The following is a 17,963-nucleotide window of genomic DNA, read 5'->3' on the forward strand; positions in this document are numbered from 1 at the left end:
ATTTAATTTAAAATCTTACTTCTAACCTACAAAGCTCTCAACAACCTAGCTCCATCTTATAGTACAGATCTTATTGTTCCATATTTTCCTAACCGAGCACTGTGCTCTCAGACTGCAGGTTTACTTGTGGTTCCTAGAGTTTCCAAAAGCAGAATGGGAGGCAGATCTTTCAGTTATCAGGCTCCTCTCTTGTGGAACCAACTTCCAGTTTCTGTCCGTGAGGCTGACACATTGTCCAGTTTTAAAATTACGCTTAAGTCTTTCCTTTCTGATAAATCCTATAGTTAACGTTGGCTTGGGTTTCCTGAGATATCCCTTAGTTATGCTGCTATAGGCTTAGACTGCTAGAGGACAAATTGACCACATTTCCACACTCTGCTACTGTCTTTACTTTTCCCGATATTAAAACCACATTCACCTGCTTTGAGCATCACACAATAAGAGCTACTTAATTGAACTCCATAGTTCTGAAGTTTGGCCCAGTTTTAAATCTGCACATGTCCAAAGCCCAGAGTGAAGAACATCAGCTGCTGAGCTGTCGTCTCCTTTTTAGGCTGGTGAAGTCACAGATAACACAATGTACACAAAGAGGAGGTTAAAAGATCATGGAGGGGAGGAAAGAAAAAGACGAGTGCGTGTGAAGCAGCTGCATGACGTCTGAACAGCAGAGGAAACAACTTTCCACACATTTCACTGACAAAAAAGTATTTTGGACATGATTGATCTAACTGGAATGACTCGACGCTTGCCAACAGCAGTACTGGTGGTGGAAGCACTCACCTCCACTAGCAAACTCCATAACCAAGTAAAGCGTCTTCTCCGTCTCAATCACCTCAAACAACTGAACTGTAACACACAGAGGACATGAGATGTTAAATGCCATCATGGGAAACATTTTTACTCACAAACATGAAACCATTCTTTGTGCTGTAACTCACCTATGTTTGGATGGTTAAGAGTTTTCATGATGCGTACCTCTCGAAACAGCTGAAACAGAAACAAAGAGCCACAGAAAACACGATAAATGGTGAGTCAAACGGATGTGAAGCCTTCAGTAAGTTGTTGTTTGTGTAACCCAGGAAAGTAAATGCAGGTAAAATGAATCAGGTTAGTGTTTGTTAGCTTGTGCAGCACTTTTCCTCCGTCATACTCAAGCTCTTTTTGTTTAGTGTCTTAAATTTTTATTTTTTTTGCTTTAATTCCTGTTTTGTGATGATTCAAGATGGTTTCAATTAATCATCACATGAAATTAGCTGTTAATTAGTGCACGTCAGACACAAGATATTATTGTTTGAGCACCAGTCGTTTCTTGTGCGCACTCAAAACTTATGGGTTTTCTCATCCGCACGCAGTATTTTCCCGTGCACACCAAGTAGATTTTTGTGAGCACAAAAAAAACTTTTTTTCTCTCTCCACAAATGTCCCTTTTGAAGCGCCATACTAATTTCATAAATCTGTAATTCACAGTGGAACATATTAAACATTGAAAGTTAGAAATTGTACATTTTTTAGAATAAAATGTGGTAATTTTTAATTTTCTTGCAGCAACACGTCTCTACCTCCACACCCAAGTCGTTAAACATAGTAAGTTATACATTTGATGTCATAACCACTTTCCATCTGTACATGTTTAATCCTTGTCAAATACACGCATGGTTGCTGTAAAACGAGCTTTAGCCTCCGCACTTTTGTTGTGGGCTGCTCAAATCCATTTTGTTGTTCGTGACTTTAAACTTGATTCAAAAGAGATGGAATGGGGCAACGAATTGCTGTAAAAGTTAAAATGACAGGAAATAAAGGCTTGAAATGTTTTTCACTCTGTGCGTAATGAATATATGTAATTAATGAGTTTTACTTTCTGAAACGAGTGACAAAAATATTGAACTTTTTCACCATATTCTAATTTTTTTTAGCTGCACCTTTAAAATGTCTGTGGGTGAGTCCCAGTAAGGTAAAGGCTCCCACATACTCGAGCATACTGTGTGTACTCTGTGAGCAGCGCGGACACTGCGCAGACGGATGAGACTTCATACTCGAGCGTACACCCTGATGGGCTGCAGCTCAGCGCTGCAGGCAAGGGGAGTTTACCTTCAGGACAACGTGAGGTCGCTGATTGGTCCGGCGGCCCTCAGTAGAAGCAGGAGCAGCGGCAGCAGTGTTCTGTGTTTATATGTTGTTAATAAAAAGTTTTAAAATTAAATAAATAAATAAACAGGGAGCACTGGCCCTGCAGCCCACACATCAGACCAGCCCACTGGGAAATCTCCAGACCCTCCCGCAGCCACGCCGGCCCTGATTTTAATTCTCTCGTGAAAAATTCTTTCAATTTTCACAATTTCAGTCATGGAGTCAATAGAAAAAATAAAATAAAAAAACAGAAAAGGCCATTAAACCAGATCAGGGATGAAGAAGGGGAATTTAATACATTGGTGTTGCATACAAAACAGTCCGTCGCCGGGTATTTTATTGTGCGACACGAAGTACGCATACATAAAAACTGATCTTTGCGCAGATATGGCTTGCGGACGTACACTTTGAGTCCACCTCGAGCATGCGCGGACCTCTGTGGAGTGAAGTACGCCCGAGTATGTGGGAACCTGAAGTGTTTTAAGGCCCAGCCTGGCCTGGATTCCACCCTGGTTTTGTGTTGGCATTGGGCAGTCTGGTCCAGTTCCAACTTCATTTGGAAGAGACCTGGGGTTCCATTCGGACCGGGCCGGTGCTGCAGATTTGACATCATCAGATTGCTGGCCATTGATTGGTTCTCTGGCCTGGGAGTCAGTCTTCCAGCGACTGCTCCTTACCTCCACTTCTTTCAGCTACTAGCTTCTGGCTGGTTGTGTGATGGAGAGATGCTACAGTTAGCACCAGAGTCCTGGACCAATGACGAGGAGCAGTTATCGCTGAACTGAGAATCATGCAGTCTTGTTATGACAATTGCGCTCACGTCGAGGTGGAACTCCGCTGAAAGCAAACAAAACCAGAGCCGGGGGTAACCAAACCTGGGCCGACTGTAGCCGATCCAGGCCGACCTGGGCTTTACAATACATAAAAGGCTTAAGTTATGTCTTTGTGAGGGACTGTGGACCTGTCCAGGTGTCCCCTGACTTTCACACTGTGACTGCTGGAGACAGGAGATCAGCTCCCCAACTCATCAGACCTTAAAAAACAATAAATAAAAACACCTTCAAGGATTTCAAGCACCAAACCTTGAACCGTGTCAGTTCAGCTACATTTATCAGTTTTTAAGTAGAAGCTGTCACAAAAAAACCTGTCGTGTGTTCATATTAGTTTTTCTGTTAAGTTCGATTCACTGTTTCCCTTCTTCCAAATACATCAAACTTTGACAAACCACCTCAAGATTAGAGGTCACCCAGGACAGATTCCCGTTGATAATGTGCTGACCCACTCCCCAGGGTGTGCTTCTCTTCCTGTCCCCCTCCTCATCCATCACTGAACTCCAAACTGCTGCCTCATCCTGCCTCTCCAACCTGTTGTTCAATTAAACTAATGAATTTGTCTCTAAATGCCATTAAATAAATCACAGAGGGAATGCATCACGTGTACAACAGAAATTAATTGAAACTTGGCAAATATGACTCTGAAGCTTTTGAATTTATGCTGCCGATGCCTTCATTTCCATTATTTTTTGATGTTATTGGTGACAAAAGTGAAACGTTCTGACCACGAAGGAAAAGCGGTCTTCACCGGGAGGAACAGAGCAAACACAAAATGAGGGCTACACGAGAGTTTCAGAATAAAACACTGACACAGAAAATTATTCATACTAGTGTAAAATAGTAGATGAGGAGTGGGCATGGGGGAGAAAAAACTGAAAACATTACAAAGAAAGAGAAACTGCTAAACGTTAAATAAAAGCTTGATTTTAAATTTATTTGTCTTGTTCATCCAGAGGTCTGCCGAGTGTGCACGAGACCACAGCGTAAGATCCAAACATAAAGGAAAATTTATTTTCTTCCTAATTGATTTCTTTGTCTTGATTAAGAACACAACTCAGACTTTTGTTTGAGGCGCGTGATAAAGGGATTTGTCCGTTTGTGATGCAGCGACAGCTCGTTCACAGGAACGTTACTTTACAATTGCTCAGGGGAAAGTATGTTTATTACTTCACTTGTGTTTTCTCTGCATGACTGGAGACAGATTCCTGGCACTCGGTGGACCCGGACAAAAACAGTTAGCTTTCTCCTGTAAAGCAATCGACTAACCACAAACACACTAACAGATGGATTTCTGCCATCACCTACAGGAAAACTAAATTTAGCGTTAATTTCTCAAAAATGTGCCGCCCCCAATGTGCAACACACAAAAATAAGGTCAGGGATAAAAACGGTTTAAAAGTAGTACAAACAAGAACCAACTGGACAAGCACTTTGCAACTAATTGGCTAATTGGCAACAGGTCGGTAAGAGAACTGGAAATAAAAGAAGCATTTTACAAAGAATGAATCTCTCAGAAGTAAAGACGGGCAGAGGTTCACTAGTCTAAAACAAACTGTGTCCAAAAAAAGTGATCAATTTCTGAATAATGTTTCTCAATGGAAAACAGGAAACACTTGAAATACCCTGATCTCTAGAGTTTATAACATTAAAAACAGATTTAAAAAATCTCTGAGCTTAAAGGACAAGCTGAAAGTCAATATTGGATGGTCACAATCAGCCTGCCTGCCTCTCTGATGGTATGGGGGAGCATTAAAGCAGCTTTAACATTTGGAAAGGCTCCAGTGATGAAGAAAAGCATGTACAGGTTTTCAGAAAAAGCACCTGTTTCCATCCAGACATCTTTACCAGGAAAGGCCTTGATTCAGCACGACCTTACTAAACCACAAACTGGATGGCTCTGTAGAAGAGTCGACTGCTGAACTGACCTGACTGCAGGCCAAACCTCTCATCAAAACCCTGCACTATGAAACAAAAGAAATTTTAAAAATCTGAAAATACAACCCGGGACTGTTGGACAGCTGGAATCCTCCATCAGACGAGAACGAGAACATTACCTCTAACTGATCTCCTCGGGTCTTCCTAAACCTCCAACAACTGGTCTCCTCAGGTCCTTCTAAACCTCCAACTGGTCTCCTCAGGTCTTCCTAAACCTCCAACGACTGGTCTCCTCAGATCCTTCTAAACCTCCAACAACTGGTCTCCTCAAGTCCTCTAAAACCTCCAACAACTGGTCTCTTCTGGTCCTGGGCCTTTTCAGACTGTTGTTAAAAGAAGACAGGGTGCTTCACAGCGGGACACTGGACCTGTCCCAGACTATTGTTGTTGCAATATTAGGATGTCTGACATCCTAATATTAGTCTGAGTGAACGTAAGAGGGCAGAACCAGAGGAAATATTGTCTGACCAGATTTTTGATGGCCTCCATCTTTCTGTCAGGTTCTCTTTTCAGTCCTCATAAAACGAGACGTCAAATAGTCATAAACAGAGACGGACACTCTGGGAATTTGTGTAATTGAATTAAGTGCACGGTGCATCAGCTGTTCGTCAGAGCCTCAAGCAGAATTATTGTCTGAGCCGCTCCTCCATCACCTCACACGCTCCTTCCTTTATTTCGCTCCTGGACCACTAAGTGAGAAATTTAATCTGTGACCCAAGATAAAACACTAAAATAACAGCTGGAAAATCGATTCTGTCACAAAACACGGAGACTGTTAAAATCCAGAGCTCTTGGAAAATTGACAGAAATTTGTTAACTCATTGGTATTGATCCGATCGATGCCTAGTTAAAGCTGTCGTAGTCATCTTGTATTGATCTCCTTCTAATCTAAACGCTTCCTGTTTTTGTCCCACAGGGATGGTTCTGCGTCACAGTTGCCAGGCACACTCAGGTATTAATCCTTGGATTTGGATTTCCTGCTCCCTGTGGGGCTGAGGGAAGCCACAGAACACCAAACAAGGCAGAAGCTGCACACACTCACAGCTGTGGTCATGTGCGAGAACATATATTGGCTAAGAGGAGTTCCCATCCTTCGCTTTTCTGCAGTTACTAGCCTCTCATCAAGTCTCCTTCCAGGCTCCATTAACTTATCATCATCTCCCGTTTGTCACGTTCTGTCCTTGCCAACAAATCATTGCAGTCAAAGCTCTTCCGGTTTTTCTGTAAGGACTTGCACAACACAACCTGATGAAAAACAAAAGCATTTTTTTCTCTTCTAAGATGGCCGCCACAGCTCATCAACCTTGGCCACACAAAAATGGCTAAAACTGTGGACTTTATAGAAATATTAAGCTAAAATTTGGCCTGTTAGTAGCAGACAGTCATTCACAACACATACTTTAAACTCTTAACGTTATAAAATCCAATATGGCTGTAACTCCATCATTTATAAACCTAAGATGATCTTAGCTAAAAACTATAGCATGAAAGATGCAATTACCGTAGTAATTAAGCTTTAATATTAGCATGTGACTTGTTCATCCTGATACTTCCCTCTATACTTCAGTTTGCTCACATGAACAAGAGGACAAGTAGAAAAACAAAAGATGAAACAAAAGCCAAGTTTTGATGACGTTCGTCCAGCTGACATGCAAACAAAAACATTAAAAATCAAGATAGTGATAATAATTATTGTAAAACTAGCCCAAATGAACCTGCATTCATTAAGTGCACTCCCTTAAAACATAAATAAATAACCCGAGATGGGCAACAAAATAATGTGGATATAAAAGAATGCAGTTTCGAAAGCCGTGCATACAAGAAACAAGCAATGTTCAGTGAGACTGCAGCAGAAAATGTACTATATATTTTGGCCTATAAGTTGCGTTTTTTTTTTTTGCATAATTTATATGCCCTGCAACTTATACGCCTAAGCGATGCATTTATGGATTTTTCCCATATTTATAAAACAATTTTTGGCCGAGATACGACCGTTTTCATTCATTCTGACTGAAAATATTCAACCCTACCATTTTCAGCTGCTAGATGGCAATCGAGAAGTATGGCATGCAGTTGTGTCATGTAGTAGATAAAAGTGGCTATTGACACAATCGGTTTGCCACAGCGCCCACCTTCGATTGCCGGGAGCAACCGTCAAATCAGCTTCATTTCTCTGCACCGCCCCAGCGAAATGCAGCTGATTTGACCATTAAAGTGCATTTATAAAGTAAAAGTTCAACTGAGACGCACCTTTACTATAATGTCGAGCTCACAAATAATTGTTTGTAAGTGCTTATCTTGTTAAATTTTGAAGAAATGCACAATGATTCGGCCCTCTGCGAGTTCATGTTTCCGTGTATCGACTTTTGAAATGCAGCTGATATGACCGTCAAAGAGCATTTATTAAGCAAAAGTTAAACTGAGACACACCTTTACTATAATTTTAAGCCAACAAATATTTGTTTTTAAGTGTGAATCTTGTTAAATTCTTGTTAAAAGTCCTCCCGTGCATACGCCTGCTTCCACCATTTGGTAGCCAATCAATTTGTGGCACAAGACCGGCCCACATTTCCAGGTTGTCAGCGGTGACGCATAATAGACGCGACGTATACGGTGAAGTGACGTATTTATGGATTTTTCCACTTTATTAGACGTATTTGGACAATGTGACTTATAGGATGGTGCAACATTTACGGCGGAAAACGCGGTTTGCTTTATTATAAATTTTCGCACAATCTGGAGTCATCAACCATCACAGCTCGGTGAAAACCCACCTTTACCCACATCAAAGGAACCCTGATTCAGCTGGATTCAATAATGATGATTACAGCTACTTTTATGAATGTTAACTAAACCAGAACAAGTGAAACGTAAGAGACACAAAAGCAGAAGGTCGAGACAAAACGCATCAAACTTTTCTTCTTTTACTGTTGTGCACGCAAAACTTTGAAGAAAGGCCTTGTGGGAAAACTTTCCGCTTGTGTTCTTGTCCCTTTGTCGTCAGGCTGGCACAGTAACAACAAAGCATCCAGCAGAAACAAAGGACCAACACAGATAATGGCATTACACGTACATACAAAGGCAGAGCCGAGGGTGTGATGCACTGAGCTTGTTTGCAAGTTTTCATCCGTGCAGGTCCACACACACAGCAGTCTGTCGTCTCTGGTTCTGCTCCATATCTCGTCTTCTTTGGGCCCCTGCTCCTGTGCCAGTACCCCAAACCAGCCCCACCTCCCCATCCCTACACGGCCACCTCTTTTGTTTGCTTGTCTGGAATTCAGCTCCTGGCTGAAGGGGCCTGGGCGAGGGGCAAAATACACTTCACAACATCCACACACACCTCGCTTTTATTGGATAAGCGAATAGACGTTTACAAAATTCGCTGTTTCTCAAAGTAACACCAGGAGACGCTTCGTTGTCACGCAGATTATTCGTTTCACGCACTGTGGAAACGTGCAGCGCACGCACTCGTTCATTCTGTTTCTCTGGTTGATAATGAAAAAAACAAACTGAGGAACAAAACGAGTTTTATATTTACTCCTTTGTAGAGCTCTGAAGTGTCAACCACAAAATGATTTTAACTTTAATGTGCCTGTGGTTTAAAATGATAAACATAGCAGGTATCAGATTGAGACGCTGTCAGACTTTGTACTTATGACAGACTCCGGTCTGAATCAGACAGAAATATTGATTGGAACATCCCTGAAAGTTGGATTCAGAGGTTTAGATACAACGGGATTAAAGGAGATTATTTCTGTAGAGTTGACTATGAGAAGGCACACAGACTTTGTTAAAAAAAAATGTTTAAAAGTAAACTTTTAGACAGATGGGATTCCATGTTTATTTTAACGGCCCATATACAGTACCGACCGGCATGGTTGTTTGGGCTCATATTTAGGGCAGGTGGACTCCTTATCAAACAGAACCGGGCTTTATCATCACAACCAGACCTGAACATGTGACCCAACCAACAAATAATTTGTCAACGGGACGCGTGCGATGGGAAAACTGTTCAAGATGAACGAATGCGTTTTAGCTGTGAAGGTTAAAGTCAACTCGAAACCGGACGAGGACAAAGTTTGGTCATCGGGGCTGGTCCCGAACAAAGAATCTCTTATTTAAAGCGTGAGAACTGCTCTTACAGCTGGAAAGCTGCACGCTAAGGGTGACGGGATTTATTTTAGCCGATTGTGGAGATAAAAAATATAGTTCCTGAGAAAAGCTAAGTTTAACCCTCACACACTTTAGACTGGACACAGCATCACTGAGCTGCACATAAATGTTGCACCATCTCCAAAGCACTGCTACGGACTGGATTGTTAGCTTTAGGTGTGACGTATTCATCAACTAAATAAATAACTAATACAACAAAACAGAAAAAACTGGAAAATGATTGATTGACGTGACAAAAGCATCAAAATGAGTTAAGTTTAATGTAAACAGTGCAGCTCAGTAACTCTCAGTAAGGAGCGACTCACCTTCTGAAGGCTGGTTGGATTAAGTTGTGTTTTATCGATGATCTTTATCGCCACCTGGACATGAACGGACAAAGAACGAGAAAATAAATCAGCTTCTCAATGTAGTACTCAAAAAATCTTGAAATGCACATTTTGAAAAACTGCTTCAATATATTTTTTTTATCAGTGAGAATAGTTTGTTCAAGAAAACATCATAAATACCAAAGGCTTCCATTAAAGTACCAAACATCCATCGCAGAAAATTAAAACCTTTTTCAAACTAAGGGCCAATTTCAGAATCTACACGAACTCTTATCAAATACCCGACATCTTTACTTGGTCACAGGTTCCTCAACAAGAGTTTGATTGGTCTCATTTGATGTTCTCTGTTGTGCTTTCAACATCATAATCAAAGATTACTGGAAAAAATCAAGAGACAGAAGTGTGTTACTTTTCACACATCATCTTGGGGGGCTGCTAAGATGTCAACGAGGGCCACATTTGTCCCCGGTCCTTGAGTTTGACACATGTTTTAGAGGACCTGAGGAGACCAGTTGTTGGAGGTTTAGGAGAAAATGTCCTGTTCTGGTCTGATGGAGGATTCCAGCTGTTCTACAGTCCTGGATCTTCTCTGCTGGATTCACTTCTCTTACTACACTGCTCTGTTCTGCTGATGTGTTAGCTGTTCACGCCAGAGGTACTAATGCACCCCTATACCATCAGAAAAGCAGTCTTCTGAACTGTGAGCTAATAACAGACTGGATGGTTCCTCTTCTCTTTAGTACGGTGGACGTGGTTTCCTAACAAAACTTCAGGACTGGACCCATCCACTGGACTTTGTCTCAGTCCATTTGAAATGAGCTCTGGTCCAGAGAAGATGGCAGTGGTGTTCACAACTGGCTTCTTCTTTGTCTGATAGAGCTTTAAGCAGCATCTGTGGATGAACTGTGTTTACAGATGATCTGTGGAAGTGTTCCTGATCCCAGAGAAGAACCAGACCTGGTTTTAATGCATTGGACCCTGAGGACCTCGTCCTTTGAGCTTTGACAGATTCTTATAATCTGTGGATCAGATTATGAACTGAGATGATGGGGATTAAACTCTTCCAGTGTTTCTGTTGAGGAACTTTATTCTGAAAGTGTTCCAGGAGCTTTATTTTGAAACATTTCCACTATTTTAGACGCAGTTTTTCCACAGACTGGTGAATCTCTGCCCATCTTTACTTCTGCTGGGTTCAGCCTCTCTAAAGTCTCTCTTCATCTCCAGTCCTCTCCCTGACCTGTTGATAATTAACTTCATTAGAAGCTAAATGGTCCTCCAGCTGGTTCTGGTTCAACCTACTTACTTTTACAACATTTTGTTTTGCTGCCATAGAAATCAAATGTACTTTATTTATCTAAAATTTAAAAAATTTCAGATTTGGTGTTGTAATATTTATGAGATATTGTTCATGTGTTTTTAATTAAAAATTTTTTTAATTGTTACTCATCAACATTAGTAAACAATAATTCTGCTTTATGGCTTTCGCTGCTCTTATCAGTGCAACACAACAAAACACAGCAAAGTGAGCGCAAAGTCCAAAATGCATTGTTTTACTGCATTTAAATGAGACACAAGGTGAACTCAACTAAACTGCGAAGCTTTCATAAAGAGTTTTAACATCTGATGACCAGGCCAGTGTCGTAAAACATGGAAATATGACAGAGAACCATTTTATTTGGGTTTAAGTGCAGCTTTCACATGATCAGGGAACAAAACGCTTCCTGAGCCTTGAGATATCAGCTGCACTAATGTAGGTCAGGAGTTTAACGAGAAGAAAGCCCACAGTGTCAAAGAAAACAGACAAAACTTCCATGAAGAAATGACTCGACCGTCTTCAGAGAGCTGAAAGCCTTAAATCTGCTGTAGGGTTCAGCAGACAAATCCTGGAAGTTACCCGAGGGTTCGTATTTCTAAATGAGAAGGGCTTTTACTTTGTAGGATTTTAATTTTTGTTTGACCTCACCTCTCTTCCGGTTAATATGTGCCGTGCCAGCTTGACTTTGGCAAAGTTGCCCTTGCCGATGGTTTTGAGTAGCCGGTAGTTTCCGATGTGCGGCTGCTCGTCGGAACACAAGGCGATGGAGTTTCGACATCGGGCACCGAGCGAGCGGCTCGACCAGCCGGTACCTTTTTCTGAGCGGCTGGCTGACAGCGAGGCATGCTGAGGAGACGAAAACAAACAAACAAGTCAGCTATATGTAAACAATGTCTTATTTATTTCACGTATAACAGAACGCCCATCATTCCAAGTCATAAAGCAAATTAAAATTTAGTTTATTTCTGTTGGCATGGCATGAAATTGAATTGGGACAGTACGAAATGCACTATTAATATAAGAAATAAAAGTTTTTGACCACTGAGATTATTTATCTAACGCAAAACCTGGAAAATGGACTCCAGTTGTTGATGGTGGATTTATAAAAATCAATCATAAAACTCTAAATATTATTTAAATGAATGTTTTCTGTAATTTTATTGTAGTATTTTTTTTTGTGGCAACGTTTTAATCCACTTCGACTAATTTGTTAGGGGACAGGATGGAAATAAATACATGCATATTCTTTTAGGATTTAAATTATTTGATAATTTTATATGACATAAATTAGTATGTAGTTTTGTACACCTGTTCAAGGACAAGAGATGAAACATAGTTTTCAACCCTGGTACTTTTACAGTTATATAATGTTTATTACATATTCTCTGAGCTGGACTTTTAATGCCCGTCTATTTTAAAACAAACATATCTGCAAATGTTTTTATTACACACAAAGCTACACATTAGATGGGTCAAGTTTTTCAAATTTAATAATTTTATATGATAAGTTACTAAATATTTACTATAGCTACTTAATATCAATACACATTTTTAGTACTTTTAATAAGGCAGGTTATAAATACTTTTTAATGAAAGTGACTTAGCTGCAGTTTTAACTGTATTAGTATTTTTTTATTATAATGTAAATGAGAGGAACGCACACCCATCAATCAACATCTACGTGAACAGAGAACATTATAACACTAAGGACCGTTCTGTGGTCATGTGTCCCACATGTGGGCCACATGTGGGACACGTTACCACGAACCCTTCTTCCTTAAACTCTGCAGAGCTGCTGCTGAAACACTGCTGATACAGGATTTTAATTTTTAAACTAACAACTTCAAGCTCTTCATGAACTGCTTTACAAATCTTTGTCTCCACAGTAATCAAACACATAATCAGGACATCAAACAGCCGCTGAAGAGCTAAAAAACCTGCAAACTCTCAGTCCTTCTCCTTTTTTCTTCAGTTTCATTGTGTGGATGCTGATTCAGCAAGAATCAAATTATTGTTTTAGTTTTGTTCGATCTTTTGCTATTTGCAATCGAACTACTTCTGCAGACTTTGTGCTATTTTATTTGTTCACGGGTGAAAAAAATGTCCACCTCCTTCAGACGAATGCTGCGACTTTTTTTTTTAACTTTCATACTTTCCAAAACATTTTGCTTCATTCACAAATATTTTCTTAAGAGAAATACGGTGAGATCGCCTGAATTAGAGTTCTCTTTAAAATCTGTTTCTGTGCATTAGCTCTGTTTTTCTTTTCTTTTGATACTTGTACCTACTGCTCTGCTACCTTTTCAAACTAGCTAGCCTTTTGCTACCGTTTCAGCTATTGTTTTGCTACATTTAGCTAGCATTTAGCTATATGTAGCTTTAAGTTAACCCATTGCTACTTTTGTTCTTTTTAGTATTTTGATTCTTTTAGCTAGAGTTAAGCTAGTTTTAACTTTTAGCCAGAATTGCCTCTTAGGGATTGTCAGCCAAACTGCTGGCACAGCCCTACACACGGCGAGGTCAGTGAACAAGGCCAGGCTGATTCTGGCAGATCCTGATCACCCACTCTATTAGGTTGTGTCCATCTGGAAGCTGGTATCTGCAGCCCAGATGTAGGACGAAAAGACAGAAAAACCCATTCTTCCCTGTAGCGATCAGGCTTCTCAAGGAAGAGTGATGATTTCTGGTATTCTAATGTTTCAATGTCTTGTCTAGTATGGATGTTTTGTGCGTACTGACTGTGAAACAAATTACCCCTTGGGGATAATAAAGATTCTTGAAATTAACTCGAATTGTGCTAGATTTAGCTTTTAGGTAGCTTGTGCTTTTAGCTCTTAGCTAGTGCTTTGTTCCTTTTAGCTCGTGTTCTGCGTGTTTGGGCTTTAACACGTCAGTTTCAGATTCTTCAGCAGCCATTTAACACTTTGCATTCACTGTGTCACAGAAAATGTCATTTCTCTAATTTGTAATAAATATCCTGCAGTGATAAATAAAATCAGTCTGGCTAACGTTAAAAGAACGGCTCCACTTTAACTTCCACAACATTCATAGTGTAAACTGTACACTTTTGTCAACAGTTTATCTACAGCTCTTTTTCACAACAAAAAAATAAAGTTGTATCCGAGTAGTTTTCAGGTCAGCCCAAATCTGATAAGACATATCAGGTGTGACAAACCGTTTCTTGCCAAACTTCAGAAGGAACAGTTTACTATTTTTAGATACTACAGATCTAGATAGTTGCTGTATATAGTTAGTTTTTTTAAATCAAAAGTTTTATAGGGCTATCAGTTTGTTTATTTAGGGTTTTAAGCAACAACAGTAAAATACTTGCAATATGATCACAAAGCCAAATCCGCAAATAAACTGAACAAAACACTTTTTGCTGCCATGTTTCATGAGCTGAACTCAAAGATCTAAGACTTGTTCTATGAACACTAAACCTTTTTCTCTCTCAAATATTATTCACTAATTTGTGCAAATCTGTGTTAGTGATCACTTCTACTTTGCTGAGATAATCCATCCACCTCACAAGTGTGGCAGATCAAGATGCTGATTAGACAGCCTGATGACAGCACAGGCGCACCGTAGGCTGACCACAATAAGAGGCCACTCTAAAATGTGATGTTTTATCACACCGCACATTTCCACAGACGTCGCAGGTTTTCAGGGAGCGTACAGTTGGCTGCCGACTGCGGGAATGTCCAAGTTTAGAGAATTTAGCCGTACATCCAACCGGCCTCGAGACCCCTCCGCTTGACCGAGTCAATATTTTATTTGTTTAAACGAATGTTTTGTTTACGAAACCTTACAATGTAATTGTAAACATGTTAAACAAAACTACTTCTGTATCTAATATGTTAATTTATATAGCACATTTAAAAACAACAAAGTAGAGCAACGCGCTTCACAAACAAGAAACCTGGCAATAAAATAAATGAAAGATCAAACATTAAAAACACACGTGGGCTACGAACAAACTAAAACAAGAAAATAACACGCCAAAGGTCCTGATGGAAACTCAAAACCAAGCTTAAATTTAAAGGACTGCACGGACTCTGCAGAATATTAACGGGCAGATCGGACCAGAGTCTGGGGGCTGCCACAGCAGAAGCCCCCGTCCCCTCTGCGTTTTAAATGCACTAAAAGCCTCTCTGTGTTCTGTCTGGGTTGTAAAAGTGCAACAGATCCATTATATAACCGGGTGCGAAGATATTTAAAACTTTAACATAATCCTAAAATTAATAGGAAAAGTAACAGGCAGCTAGCATGCCAAAAAACTTTTTTTTTTTAAACTTAATATTGTTTTTATAAAATCAGACAACACAGATTGAACTGATTAAAAAAAAAAAATGCTTTAAAGCAGAAATAAAACAAAGAAGCTAAAAGCTCATTGAAAAAATAAAACGTATTACTTTTTGTTTTAAATCAAGTGTTATTCAAAGACATTTACAGAACATAGACATCTTTGTTCCTCGTCTAAATTATTCAGTCTTAATTTTCAACCTTCTCCTCACCCTTCCCCCCCATTTACTCCCCTCATTCATTCTCCCTCTCTCATCCCATCCCCCAAACAAATCAATTTTCATCCTCTCTATTCTCCATTGCTCTCACAGACACACCCTCTCTTTTGTCTCTGGCTGCTACCTTCATTTTCAGCAAACTCACATAAACGTGGGCATCGCGTTGCCCTCCGTCACACCACGTCCACCCCCAACTCGGACACAAAACTCCTTCCGTCTGACCACAGCCACTTCACTTGGTGTGTGCGCCTGTGGTTGAACGGGATGAAATCTAACGTTGCGTAAATGAGTCAGAAAGAATATTTGGAGAAAAAGGTTATGGGCTAAAAACGCTCCCCTTTCATCGTTATAAACGCAACGTGACTCACTGCTGGTGATGGATGGTGGGACGGTTGAGAACATGTTCGGTTGGGTGGGGGTGGCTGTTACAATGTGATTTGCACATTCAGCAAACAAGCTGCACCGTGAACTTGCACCGAGAGAAATCAGATTAAGAGACGACACCCTGCCTGCATCCTTACGTGATCTGCTGTCCTCAGATCTTTGAGGAACTCGTTGGGAGTCGAGGATAATGTTACAATAAATTTGTTGTTTAAATCTGATTTTAAAGCTCTCCACTTGAGACATACCTCCTCTCAAGGCATGAAGAAAACGGTTACTACCACAGTTAGTTTAGTATAGGATGGGCGGTGCTTTTCAAATATTCAAAGTCGGGTAAAGGACAAAGAATCGAAGAATCGACGTGACCGTCACGGCCATCTTTTTAACGCTCACCTGGTGGTGACGCCATGTTGTTTTCTAATAGAGCTTCTTTTTTTTTTTTTTTTTTGCAGAACACCTACTGCCTGTTTCTGTCATTTTAGTTTATTTTGAAGGAATTACAAATTGGAAACTGTGGTCATGGGTGAGCTCAGCTTTGACGCATGTCCAGCACCCCATTTTTCAGCAAAGATCTGGAACAAATGACTGATACAAACCGCAAGACAGTAGTTGAGATTAGAGCCTGTTAAGATACTTTTATCAGCTTTTGTTGTTGTGCTATAATCCTTAGTCCTGCAAGGACAACTGGAACATGCAAATATTCAAAGATAATTCTGATAATCTCCAAATTTAGAGGGTTGTTGCTTAAAAAACATCCTGCTTTTGGATTTTTTACTGTAAAAACTCTGAGAAAACAGTTATGGCTTATATAAAGTTCAAGTCGAACTCTACAGAATGCATGCGATGTTGTTGCCTTCATGGTATTTAAGCAAGAAGCCACATTAGGAAGATAATGTCGTTCTGTAAATTCCTGTGTGGCAGCGGAATGACAACTTGACGTCACTGAAGCAACAATAAACGTGTTAATGACAGATGGGCTGACAGCGGAAAACACTTTAACACAACTAAACCCAACTTGTCACTCAAGTGTTAAAAACCAACTGAAAGCCTGTTTTACTCTCAGCTCTTGCACTTCAAACAATATTTTGTCGTAGATGCACAAAGAGCATTAAATTACAGTAAATCCAAACAGTAACCATTCTTCTGCTGATACTAAATAAACTTAAAAAAATGTGTCAGCCATGTTTGTCTTTTGAATCTGAGCTCAAGATGGAAATGTATTTGTACTTTATAATACAAAATTATTATATTATGTAATATAAAAATGCAAGCTGACATTAAAAAGTGTTGCACAGATAAAAATTTGAACTTGTATGTTATTAGCAGGGGTACCACCAAAGGGGGGGCCAGAGGGGTGCTGGCTACCCCCAAAACATTGGTGGCCACCCCTCTGGCCCCCCTTGGCCAGAAAGTTTTATCCTTAAGTGTCAAACTTTTGCTAGGTGACTTTTAAATTTAATTAATTTCTCCAAATTAAGGATTACAACCTCATAAATCTAAAAACAAACATTAATTATAAGCAATTAGGAATTAAAAACATAAATATCTTATTTTTTAAATTCTTAAATATAACTTCTAGTCCCCCCTTAAATAAGGACAACTTGTCTAAAGTTTAATTTCCTCAATATTATGATACAAGGTCTCAGAGGTCATATTAAGAATATTTTTATAAACATAAATTGAGCTTTTTGTGCCTTTTTGGTGTTTAGACAATTATATTACCCCTGTTTTGTTAAAAAACAAGAGCAACAAGCAAATACCGTACATATGTAAAAAAAAATAATAAATAGAAGTGGTGGCTTTAAACTTGAAAAAGCTTGTTTTTAGTAAATGTTTTGTTCGATGTACCTGTTCATATTAAACATGTACATTTGACTTCTTTAGGGAAAAGGACAAAAAGTCTAACATAAGAACAATTTATGGCATTAAGTGTTTATAAAGATACAAAACACATAAAAACAAGACTGTTGTGTTTCTGTTCTGGACTCTGCACGTCACAAAATCTGTAAAATTGGCTGTAAAATAAACTGAGCTCCATCAGTTGGTGGTTCCTTAACTCTCATAGTACCAAAGTTTTCAAATTGCCATTTTATAAGAACCTAAATTATAACATTTAATAAAAAGTTAGCAGCAGACTTGTTTTGAAAGTGATATCTCTCAAACAATAGTTTACTTGAGTATAAAACATGAAGGTTGGTGTAATAAATAGAGTTCTGCTCCCATTATAAGGCGACACGGTGGCTCAGTTAGTAGAGCGGTTGCCTATAAGCGAGAAGGTCGCGAATCAAATCCCAGCTTGGGGGGGGGGGGGGGGGGGGGGCGGGGGGGGGGGTTTGTTGTTTTTTCTGGTCGG

General features: G+C 39.7%; 1 protein-coding gene across 1 annotated transcript in view; it reads right to left on the reverse strand.

Annotated features, from left to right (window-relative positions):
- The window catches only part of mark4b (MAP/microtubule affinity-regulating kinase 4b), a 64,464-nt gene that overhangs the window by 26,990 nt on the left and 19,511 nt on the right, over positions 1-17,963 (reverse strand). The window contains exons 2-5 of the mRNA XM_037677707.1: positions 11,358-11,555; positions 9,374-9,427; positions 939-987; positions 781-846 (exon numbers count right to left, since the gene is read on the reverse strand). Of these exons, the coding sequence (XP_037533635.1) occupies positions 781-846; positions 939-987; positions 9,374-9,427; positions 11,358-11,555 (367 nt within the window). The remainder of the gene's footprint in view (positions 1-780; positions 847-938; positions 988-9,373; positions 9,428-11,357; positions 11,556-17,963) is intronic.

Source organism: Nematolebias whitei, chromosome 6 (assembly GCF_014905685.2).
Source record: "Nematolebias whitei isolate Nwh7 chromosome 6, NemWhi1, whole genome shotgun sequence".
NCBI classification, from domain to species: Eukaryota; Metazoa; Chordata; class Actinopteri; order Cyprinodontiformes; family Rivulidae; genus Nematolebias; species Nematolebias whitei.